Genomic DNA, 11,946 nt, shown 5'->3' with positions numbered 1-11,946 from the left:
TATTCGTAAAATTATTTTTTATTTATAAATTTGTTGTTTGGCTTATTCCTCCGACGAGCCATCCGAAGGCCTCCTTTCTTATTACAGATAAGATGACAACTGCAGTTTGCAAGTGCTCTCTTACCAAACGCCTTGTGTTCCGTACTTCTGTGTATAATGTTCTACAGTAGTGTTGAGAGATGAATGAGATTCTTCTTCCTCCACTTTTATAACGCTGGTACTTGTGCACCTAGTAGAGCTTTCCAAGAAGCTGCTAAGAGCAAGTTAAATAGTAGTATAGCCCACTACTAGCTGTAATTCACCTATAGTTAATCTAATAGCCAATTCATAAAATAGTTACTTACTGTACTATTAATATATGGTTCCACCTGTCATACACACAGTGTCTTAGAGTCCGTGCTGCAGCTGGCTACAGATCTGTAGCCCGCTGCTCTTCTCTCTTATCTTTTATCTCATTAAAATATGTCTATAGCTGGCTACTAGTCTGCTATTGTACCTGCTCTAATAGCCTCTTATAACACTGTTTAAGCCGACAAGTGTAAACTGTTAGATTTATTTGTGTGTCCCTCATCAGGTGATCACTGATCAGAGGGGCCACATGAAAATCCTCAGCTAACTTGGCTGGGATTAAAACGAGGTAGTCTGTAGTCCCACACGTGTGTCACAATCCTAGTAGAGCATGGCTCGTTGTCCAGTCGACGATCGAGCTTTGGACAGATACTTTTGTCGCCATGGGGGTGGATGGGATTTTCGTGTACTACAGTATTTATGTCTCTTGTGACTCCTCCCCGGTGATGCAGGTCCTTTTCGTCCGATACAGGTCTTAGGTCCCAATTCTTCATACTATTACTGAAAATGGTCAGTGTCTCCTCATCACTGCAGCTTCATGCCTTCATGTACCCGTGTACAATGTAGAGAAAAAAGTATGAGCTTGTTTAGAGTACCTTACCAAAACCAATGTTTTAATATGGTACCATTGTAAATTAATGTGTTTGGGTTGATGTCAATTAGAAACCAAATTCTATATTAGTATTATGGTGAAGCAACTTATAGAATTATGCCAAATTGAACATCATCATACCAATAATTTTGGCTTCAAACTAAACCATTACATATACTATTCAAATAGAAAACTGATAAGATATATTTTGGCATCAATCCAAGATGACCATATAAACCATGATATGTACTGTACAAGATAAGAATTTGACCAAAACTTGGAAGGAATTTGATTTCCTACCAAAGGCCATGAAAAGTACTACAGTGCACCTTGCTTTAAGTTTTGTCCAAACTAGTATCGAACCAAATACGGAACATTAATCGTTTCTAAAATAAACACTCCAGCCTTGTACAGTTGTACCGATCTCATCCCTCCGAACCAACCGCTACTATTATATGTTTCGATGAAACTCAACCAAATAGGAGTATTTCCTTTCCTGTCAAATTTCAACCTCAGTATTTAAGAACAACGGAGCAAGGCGATGACGAGAGCATGAGTGCACACGTGCGTAAGCTGGATCGCCACAAGCTAGGGGCCGCAGCTTGTTTTGGAGGCGGAGCACTAGTCTTCCACGAAACCGGCAAACCCGAAACTGACTCGATTCCAACAACGATGTGAGCAACAAAACCGCGTGGCCACGGCTGCCTCGTGTTCGTGTCGAGCCGTTCGCAACTGCCACAACAAAAGACTAGCATTCCACTCTACTGTTTCTTTTAGGACTTCATATCATCTCGTGCCTTTTTGCCGATTTGGTCGCGCCTAATACGCCGCTATTTTATGCGCAGTCCCTTGCGTCAAGCCACCAGAATGATGCCATCATTTTCCTTTGGAAAAATCCATCTTGCTTAATCTTTTTTATACCCCACTACTTTGATGGGAATGGGCTGAAGTCAAGGTAGGCAAATGTTTTTTTTTTATATTTCCTACAAGAATTGTTTCCCTAATGCTCATCCCCGATGACAATAAACAAGTACAGGCATAACCGTGACAAATATTTTAAGAGAGGAGATTTAGAGAATGGTATTATTAGCTAAAACAAATCATGTTTTCAGTGTGACAGCAGAGTTGTTTTCTTTATCATCCACCCCCTCCGTGCTAAAATAATAGGACGAAATTTTATCATCTACTATCTCCGTCCCAGTCCTAAAATAAACCAACCAAAGTGAGTAAAATTTAACCAGAACTTCTCGGTAGTAGAATTGAATATGCATGCACCCAAGGAAAGGCTTAGGAAAGGGGCGAGCCCACAAACAAATAAACGGGAGAAAAGCTGCAGGGATGAGATCTGAAGAATTGCAGATCCCACAACGTAAGAACACACAGCGAACTGCTCTACATATAGTTTCCGGCTCTCCTTCATAAAACCTCTGCATAGCCACTAAAAGGTAGTACAAGGATTAACTACCTAAATAATTACATACCCTCTTTTTCCGCTCATTTTGGCATGCTGATACAACAGCAGGACGCACACCCTAAGGTGGAAACAGAGTATGGAGATAAGGGGCAGACAAAACTTTTCACCCACGGTGACGGCAAGTGCAGAACCGCCATGTATTTAGAACAACTTGTTGTGACTTAATCCTCAGCATACTCCTGCATGTCATGAGAGCAAGTTAGTACATTTCTGATTAGGAAACTTAAATGTAAGCTGGGTATTTGGTGTCAAAATGGACAAAATAAAATATTAACGACATTGCATACATGCAATAACCTTTGTTTGGAATCAGGTGAAACTGCAGGCTGATTTTTCAACTAAGAAAAACTAGGAAGAAAGTCAATCTGACCTCCAAGCAAGCTTAACTAGCTGAAGCAAGCATATGCAGGCAGTGATGTAGCTGACATTGGAGAACTCAATCGCTAAATGATATATCCTGGCAAAGCTGAGCTGAAGCACTAGATGTCAACAGAGTCCCACGAAAGCCTTCCTCAGTCTGTACTACAACCTTCTGCTCCGAAATTTCATCTGAAACATCAAGGGCAAAGAAAAAAATGAACCATCAACAATATCATTTTTCAGAAATGTTCAGCACATTACAATTGTTGCTTCACCTGCTATGTCACGGTTCTCGTAGATTTCGGAATCTTTAACCCATAGAACATCTCCAGGAAAAATACACTTGTCAGCAAGAGTAGCAAAATCATCTTCAATCTCAACAGAGCCTTTGTGAAGCTCCTGGTTCTCCTTAACAATCTGAATATGGCAACAGTAATAATTTGAATGCAATCTAAAGTAAACAAGCATAATGTAAATCAAATAAGGAGCAAGGTTCAATAAAAAAAATGGAGAAAGGGGCAGTTATCTACAGCAAACTACATACAATAACTTTTGACAATAATATATGAAAATTTAATTTGCAACCCAAAAAAATACTGGATAGGTAAGCCCATAACTGTAGCTGACTGACTTAAAACCTTGAATATTAATTATACTTGAAAATAGAAGCACGGTAAAGTCCAAAAGGTGTGATCAACTGATCATGCAGGTCCTAAAGGATCTCAAATTGACAACTATAACTGTTTGTTCAAGTTGCAAACGAAGTTAGCTTCTTCTAAATGTTTGAAAGTATGTAGTACCAATCACAAGTCTCACAACTTATGATTACTCATTAGTTAGGATTGACAACTCTGCAAACTTTTAAGCTGAAATAACATAAAGTTGTAGAAGTGACAATTAACAGAACCTATAGGCTTATTTCTTTTATGGTCTCTTTATTATCTGAATCGCAACAAGTAAACAATAACAGTTCTTGCAAAAAAAAATTTATGGTTTCAGTCCGTCTCATACCCCTAAAGATTCCCATATCATGAGTTTCAACTGATATACGGTTGTAGAACCAGAGACTTTCAAACTGATCGAATTTCCTGAGGTTGTTCTCCGGGAACGCTTTGAAGTCCTACGATCTGGTACAGGAACAGCTGCCGATGCCTCTCTAATTGACTTTGGCGCTTCTTTACCACGGACAAGATAAACCTGGATATCTTCATTCTGATAATTGAGCTTCTCAACCAATGCACAGCTCTCTTTTTCTCCAATACATTCTTCACAAACCTATCACAGATTTACACATTCACAAGCAGAGCTGAGGTAAGGGCAAAACAGAAAGAAACATATGCACAAATCAGGTAGGTGCCAGATATTTATAGTGATTGAAAGCAGTTTATTCTCCAGAAGTCTGGGTTTGAAGAAACAATCATAGGCATATTTACTTTCTGGAGCCAGTGTTCCGCTAAAGTATAATTTTTTATATGATGAACTCAACCCAATCATTAACCTCAGCTATAAGCAGTGGGATAGTTTAGCCTTGCCCAGCAGGATGTGAGAACATAAAAAAGGTATATAGGCTGTATCTGTTTTTGCAACTGAGACTAAAGTGATATGCAGCCATTCAAAATCCATGGTATGGTCTCATTGTTCTTCAGAACAATGCTCTACTCAGTGGTTATATGTTATAAACAGTTCCAACAAAATTAAATGCCAAGACATTGTTTCATCTGCAAGTTTGCAAAATGCTAATAGCATGCCAGTACAACATAATCCTATTCTGTAGAGGATCCACCTGTTAATTTCATATGTACTGCATTTGCTACCCTTTACCTTCACTATTTTAACTAGTAACTATAAAATGTTGTCCTAACTTGCTTGGAACTAAAGGCTGATGATGTTGTTGTTGATGATAATGATGATGTTGATGCAAGTATGCAAATATTGGATGCATTATATGTGAACCAGTGAGGCGATCACTCCCTATCAATCTTCCCAACATAAGAAGTTTTTTTCAACCATGGAAACCAATAAATGTAAAACTATTACCCAATTAGATCTAGGCCTGTGCACAGTTCATTGACTCGTCACTTACCTCAGGATCAGTTCTGACATAGGGTTCTCTGCCCCCCAAGTCATTGCTTAAATCATTTGTTGACTGGTCCAGATCTTCAACCAAAATTGGCACTGCTTCAGATGACTGCAGGTTATCTTGAGAGCTCTTGCTAAAAACAATTTCAGCACATAAACCTTTTCCATGTGCTACATTCCACTCTTCAGAGAATAAAATCCAATCAGATTCTGATATCATTGTTAATCCATCAGTCTGAAAACAAAGACAATTAACCCGGTGTCAATTTTTTTTATCTTTCAGCATACATATATCAGCAATAAGGGCCCAAATAAAACAGATAACAGCAACGATATAATGAAAGGTCCTTCACTTGTACTGTTGTTCCAGACCCACAGTTAAAAGATGAAACTAGTTTTGCCAGTTAGATTACTGAGAAGACACATTTGAATGAGAAAACATGATTACAATCATCCACTCATGGTTGTGAACTAATGCAGTACAGTTGGAGCTCAAGCACAGTTGGCACGATGAGAAAACACTATGCACAAACTTAAGACAGATACACAGATAAAGACAAACATTTCCAAAAGGGGTTACCAACTTTCATAACAGCTAACTTAAAACTATAAGGTATTATATTCATAGTAGAGGAGTAACACAACAGTAATGGGCTAATGGCGCATATGCCACAGGTCATAATGTAAAACAAAAGAGAAGAGGAAGAAATAACTCCAAAAAGAATGGGCTTACATTTGATGCTTTCTGAGTGATAGTCCCACGCTTGCAAACTAGATCCAAGGGCCTTTGCAACAATCTTGAATGCTGAAAAATTACCAATCATTAAATTCAACAAGCAAATTATAAAAATAAAAATGAATGGATTCGCCAACTCACTAGGCATCAGCAATCAGTTAAAAATCAAATTAACAGGCATTCAATAAACAAACAAAATTTTCACAAAATTCCATTGAACCCCAGATGAAGTAAACAAAATTAACAGCTTGCCATGAATTCTTACATCAATTAAGCATGTATACCATAGTAGCTGTGAGTGTGCATAGCATGCATTGACTTTGAACCAAGATAAAGTTAGTATTACCTTTTCACAGATTAGTGAATTGATGGTAACTTCAAGAGATTGAGGTTCTGGTAACGAAGAAATATTTTTCCCAGTCGCTGTAATGTAAGCTCTCCACTCTGACAACCATGAGGAAGGAACTAAATAATATTTTTGCCCAGGATGAAGTGCAAGACTTTTCCCAGAAGTTAACTTTTCATGGCTTTGTCGTTGCTTGAGTTTCACTGCTCTGAGTAGCAAAACACGCACAAGAAAGTCAATATTAGCCCAGAACTTTAAGTAAACAGTCGATTGCAGGAATTCATTGTCTGGCATTGTTATCTAACCTAAGATTATCCTCAACAGAAGCAACAACTGATAATTGCTGGCTACAAATTCCGCATGGTTGACTATCTGACGGAAAAGTCACAATATCATCAATCTTCATTCCACTGGTTTCATAGAGAAATAACCATAGGTCCTCTGGCACAGTGACCCGCTTTGCGCCTGAAGCATGTTCCGGAAGAAGATTTCCATGGGTGCACGTTAGAGCAATTGTTGGTCCACTGTCAGCATCTGAAGGGATATCCACATTTTTTCTGCGCAACCATTGGGTCAACCTAGGAGCAAACAAAGAAAAAAGACTATTTAGCCAAAGGGCTAAATGGAAATTTCGCGAGTGTTCCAGCGTATACATGGAATAGAGCAAAGTAGAACAAATGGATTAGCTGCAATAAATATTTAAGGTGTGATGACTCGTAGAGAAAGACATGATTGACCATATCACTATATTGCCATCTAAAAGACAACATAATCTTAGGGCGTGGCACACTGTAATAGGTATAGTAATACATATAGTATTTCATAAAAAAATAAATCCACAACTTATTGTTGAATGTAATTCTCTTACCATGGCCTGGAAACAAAGTACAAAGGACCATCTGGATTATTTCCAGCAAGCGCTGCTTCTGCAATACTTCTTAATGATGCCTTCCGATCACGATAAACATCTGCAGATACTGAATTTTTTGCTCCATCCTTAAGGCACTCCATGCAAAAATCATCACTGCTCAATGTTGGCCCCCCTCCATACTTGTATTATTTTGCAACCACGGTACCAAAAAAAAAAAAAGAAAGGAACTCATCAGAAATATTCCAGAAGCATAGAATTGAGCACAAAAATAGTTTTCTCAAAAATCGGCAGGAAACACTACAATTAGGTAATCTAAGGCAAATTACTCTTCAGAAATAAAAACCAAGAAATAGAAGTTTCTTACTTTAGAAAATAGCTTATGCCAAGCTCCAGCTGATAGTCGTTTCATGGATGTAACTTTTGACGCTGGAACTTTTCCATGTTCACATTGAATCGGACTGTTGTCAATAGAGCTGTGGACACGAACTCCAGTTATAATAGGTCTAAATTTGGATTCAGAAACATAAAGTGATACCAAAAAGATATTACTGAAGAACTGTGACATATAGAACTTGTTACTGCAAGACATGAAAGCTAATGGCAGTGCAACGATTCAAAATGTACTGGTCCTGCTAGTTAAACATTTGATAGTGCAATGGTTCAAAATGGTCAGAGTAGCGGAGACTACTACATAATGTAGTAATGAGGCAAGCACAATTTACAAAGGTTGAAAATTCACTGTAAAGGACTACATAAAATAAAGCAAACATGCTCTCAAGTAAACTTACGAGGGAGGATTAACGTTGTCCGCCCATTGGCGAAGCCAATCTGTTGAAATCCAAAAATAAGAATCCTCCTCTGGAGTTGCAGGCGCTTCTGTCAGAACAGATTTTACTTCTTGGCGCCTCTCTGTTATATATGCCAAATGGACGTCTTTCTTGCTTTCGTATTCTTCACATTCCTTTACATATGATGTATTACGTTCATCAATTTCATCCACAAAATGGTGTGGGAGCGAATTGTTACTGCTTATATTATTGCTTTCGATACCATTCTCATCCTTAGCAATGCGTTTGTACATCAGCATATAAGCATCTGTAGAAGAAAACATCTCTTCCATAGTAGAAGTGAATGCAGCCTCATGACAGCTATTGTTGTCATCATTCGTAACAGAATCCGCTGTAGAACTACCCTGGGGTTTCTGATCAGTTTTATCGGATGATTTGCCTGGTTTTTCACCAAAGGGATGAAGACCAAGCTTGGATACATGCTCATCATCAAACTCCCACCATTGACCATTGCTTTCGTCCTTTACATGTGCTACATAGTGCCCACTATTGGCAGCACTACCCTTGTGGATCAAAATAGCAGACAGGCCATACGTATAACTAGATGAAGGATTGGATAACCGCTTCCCCATATCTAGCTGTCCTGGGAAACTGAATGCCGAAGAAATCTTTTTCTTTGTTGTTGTCTGTGGACGAAACGAGTTAGACAAATTTCTTGCTCAAATACACAATCAAACGAACAAACAAACAGAAGGAATATAAAGCAAGCTACACCTTTGGGAGGAATACATAGCGTTTCAGCTGAAAATTAACAACAGGAGGAAGTGAGCGAAGTTTTATGCAACGAGTGGCATCTACCCTTTTCTGACATGACTCACAGAAGTACTGGTTCTCTCCATCCAGTGCCTCAGTACTCAAATAGTCATCCAAACTTTGTTCTAGATTATTTAAACCTTTAATGTTAAGCTCCAGTTCGTAAAAGTCTTCCATCTTTGAAGATGCTTCGGAATCCCTTCCACATGATGAGCACCTAAAGCATAGGATGAATAAACTTCAGCTCTACGCAAAATTAAATGTACTATGAACTAAGTATATCATTCCCTTTAACATCTGCAGGCTATGTGAATGTGAACATAATAAGTGCATGGGAAGCAAAGATCTTGCTACCGGAAAGCACAAATCTACTTGATCTTTTCAATCAATATAAGAACACAACATCAGTCTTATCAATCAATACACTGCACACATGTTTTTAAGTAGTAAAACAATATAACTATCTGGCATAACTAGATTCATGCAGCTAAGAATTTTTTAGAACTTCTACACAACAAAAAACACTAACAAAAAAAAAGATATGTTTGAAAAGATGATAGTACAAACCAACAAGCATAATAACCTTGGAAAAAAAGGAACTTCTACAAACTAGAAAGCTTATTTCCCTTTCCTTTCCAAAGCCTAACATAAGACCATTCTAGGAATAAGACTCAAAGATCGCATGAGAAGCATATAGCATTTACCCTACCGAGTAACATGGGACACACTTCCACGGAACAAATGCTGCACAATGGTTCTAGCCCCTGGAACCTTGGAATGACTTAGTGAACCCTCGAGCAAAGACAAAAATAATGTGAGGAATTCATGGCTGTCCTGCTGGACACCATTATCTAATTCCAAGGTTTTTATAAAAGGTGCCGAATCAATGAAAGCCATTTTGCTGGAGTGTAGCTGAGCGAATAACCGAGCAAGCTGATCCAGCACAGGGTGCATCTTCAAGATGTCGGGCTCTAGAGAGAAAATGCCCAAGCGGAAGGAGGTGTTCATGTAAAGGCACTGCAGTATGCTGTTTGCATAACAGGTAGCGCCCAGGTTAGTCAATCCAGCAGGCGTCTCAGTGGAGTCACGAAGATCCGTCGACGGGTTAGGACCAAGGGCGCGAATGATCTCGTTTGTTCTCTGCCACAGGCCAGATTTCCTCACCCCATTAGCAGCAGGGATCAACCCGCAGAAACAATTGGGTGAGTCCTTGGAGTTCCCATGGCAACCATGACAAACAGGTTTCCACACCATATAAAGTTGTTTAATATCGCCTTTTGTGATTGCTCCAGTGGAATGTATCTTCCTGCATAGCAGACACCAATTTTTTTTCAAAAAAAAAAATCATCAGCAAGCAAAGGCAGCGGCACCTCAAGACTAGCATATCAAATCTCCACAGCTTTGGCCAAGGCGACAAGGCAATGCAGACATACTTGAAAACAGCAGACGGGCTCTCGCAGTCATCAGCCCGCGGCCTCTTGCTCTTATTTCGTGTGTTTGGCCTGCTCATTGTACCATCAAAATCAACTCACCAACGCCAAACCAAAACCGCCGCCGCCGCTCCCCTTCCCTGTAGATGGAAACAAGCGGAGGCTACAGCATTAGCACATCAGCGCGCAGGGAACCAAATCCAACACCTACTCCGATACTCCGAAACATGCAGGAACTACGCGGAATCTCGCGGTCATACTGATGATTCGATCGCTGAAACCCGCCGCCAGTGGGGGTTAGGGATTACCTGGAACAGATGCTCAGTACTCCGGGGTGGATCCCCCCAGTGGCGCGAGGGGGAGAAGGTCGCCGCCTGGAGCAGCCGGAGCGGAGATCGGCGGCGGGGGCGGGGAGGAAGCGGCGGTCGCGGGGGTCGCCGTCGGTCGGGGCCGGAGGGAGCGAGGCCGAGGCGGAGAGGAAAGGACGGTGGTCTCCTCCTGCCGCGCGCGGTTCGGTGCGGTGCGGTGCGGTGCGACGGGTGCGGTGAGCTCGGGTTCGGGCTCGAGCTCGCAACGAAGTTTAAACGAAACGGGAAATTTTGGATGGATAGGCACGGAAGGGGTAGTAATTTAAAGCGTCATTAATGCTTGGAGATTTTTTTTCCTTTTTATTTTGTTTGGCCTTTTCCTCTAAGAAAATAAATGATGGAAGATTTTTTTGGGTCGACTCGTAGCCATACGTTGCGATGTCAAAGCTAGAAGGCCCAATCTCTTCGCTAATCGCCGTGTGAATCTAGAAGATTTTGTTGTTATCTTCCGGAATCAAAGCTCAAGATACGAAATTCGGATAACAAAACTGGATCTCTCTAGTGCCCGTAATGTGATCGATCTGCATCAATAGCGAATCTGCGAATGGGCCTACATTTGTAATTGGAAGTAGTGGTAGTATGGCCCATCAAATTTTGCAGTCCGGGAGTTGTGTTATGGTTGGGCTGAATTGATGCTGTATATCGGCAAGCCTGAGATAGCCCGTTCGCACTTTGCACGATGGGTCAGGCCAGAAGCATGGGCCCAGAGTAGGAGCGGCGGATGGAGCAGGTGTTGGGCCAGGAGGCAATCCGCTGAGCCGGGACGTGAAGATACGTGAGCTCAACTCCAACAAGGGCAAAATGAGCAGAATAGGTATATTTACTGATCAAGGAACGGCTGCAAAAGGAATGGGGAAATGGAAAAGAAATTATCTCAGACCAAAACTAAAAGTTGTATATCAACCTGACAAGCATATTAGAACGTAGAATTAAATAATGGCCTATCGTAAAACTCGGAATGAAATGTTTAGCACGATAGCAATTAAAGAATGTGGTGCGGCATTCCATTCTACTTATGTAATTAAAGAATGTTTAGTTCCAAACTTTATTTTTAAACTTTCAACTTTTTCATCACATCAAAATTTTTCTACACACATAAACTTTTAACTTTTCCGTCACATCATTCCAATTTTAACTAAATTTTTAATTTTAGTGTGCACTAAACACACCTTAGGTGGCCAATGGCAGTAAAACCAGAATTCACCGAACAAACTAGCTACATCCAAAAAGAACTCGCCAGAACGTGCCCGCGCGCGCGGCAATCATAGCTTGGATGCAAAGGAACTTTTCGTCACTCACAGGCATCCACCAACCACCGACCTCTCTACCCTGACGGCCTGACCGTGACGTCGCAAAATCAATTAACACGTGAATTCGAAAGCAGGACGCTTGCTAGGGCTAGGGGTGGGTTACTTCATTAGCACAGTGACGACTGACGGCTCAGTTTGTTTGAAAGATTAGCCCAGTATTAATTATAAGAGCTAATGTTTAGTTATAAATCAGTAGGCTAAACATTAGTTTAGGGTTGTATGTTTAGATCCATGGGCTAATTCAAGGCTAAAAGTTGAAGAGAGAGTAAAAAGAGATGAGAGAGAGAGAGAGCTGCTTTTTGATACTCCCCACACAAAATTAGCCCCATTAGCACTTTTTGGAGGGGCTAATGTTTTAAGGGGGGCTAATTCACTTTAGCCTCAAATTAGCCCATCTATTTAAATCCTTGAGGGCTAACTGAGAGTTAAAA

The 11,946-nt window shown here is 40.4% G+C and overlaps 1 protein-coding gene across 3 annotated transcripts; it reads right to left on the bottom strand.

The window, feature by feature from the left end:
- Positions 1 to 2,224: 2,224 nt before the first annotated feature.
- Positions 2,225 to 10,389, bottom strand: LOC4331918 (ubiquitin carboxyl-terminal hydrolase 26-like). Of its 3 annotated transcripts, none has more exons than XM_026024068.2 (15): positions 10,146 to 10,389; positions 9,841 to 9,977; positions 9,112 to 9,713; positions 8,369 to 8,624; positions 7,595 to 8,280; positions 7,171 to 7,279; positions 6,804 to 6,985; positions 6,241 to 6,513; positions 5,936 to 6,143; positions 5,587 to 5,658; positions 4,858 to 5,088; positions 3,786 to 4,049; positions 3,050 to 3,191; positions 2,785 to 2,963; positions 2,225 to 2,593 (listed from the first exon to the last, which is right to left on the bottom strand). In XM_026024068.2, the coding sequence occupies exons 4-14, from the start codon at positions 8,582 to 8,584 to the stop codon at positions 2,851 to 2,853; spliced, it is 2,496 nt and encodes an 831-aa protein (XP_025879853.1). In that variant the 5' UTR covers positions 8,585 to 8,624; positions 9,112 to 9,713; positions 9,841 to 9,977; positions 10,146 to 10,389; the 3' UTR covers positions 2,225 to 2,593; positions 2,785 to 2,850. The 3 variants fall into 3 exon arrangements, with proteins under 3 accessions (XP_025879853.1, XP_066164783.1, XP_015630856.1); XM_066308686.1 differs by having other exon boundaries at positions 2,712 to 2,963; positions 9,117 to 9,713; XM_015775370.3 differs by having other exon boundaries at positions 9,117 to 9,713.
- Between the last annotated feature and the right edge of the window lie 1,557 nt (positions 10,390 to 11,946).

The sequence above is a fragment of the Oryza sativa genome, chromosome 3 (assembly GCF_034140825.1).
Source record: "Oryza sativa Japonica Group chromosome 3, ASM3414082v1".
Classification (NCBI taxonomy): domain Eukaryota; kingdom Viridiplantae; phylum Streptophyta; class Magnoliopsida; order Poales; family Poaceae; genus Oryza; species Oryza sativa.
This window is presented reverse-complemented; position numbering and strand designations above follow the sequence as displayed.

Coding starts and splice junctions, on each gene's coding strand:
- LOC4331918 (XM_066308686.1), bottom strand. CDS start 9,917: ATGAGCAGGCCAAACACACGAAATAAGAGCAAGAGGCCGCGGGCTGAT. Junction 6,144..6,240: donor TCTGTTGAGGATAATCTTAG/GTTAGATAACAA, acceptor TTTGCTACTCAG/AGCAGTGAAACTCAAGCAAC. Junction 3,192..3,785: donor TGATATGGGAATCTTTAGGG/GTATGAGACGGA, acceptor TGCCATATTCAG/ATTGTTAAGGAGAACCAGGA.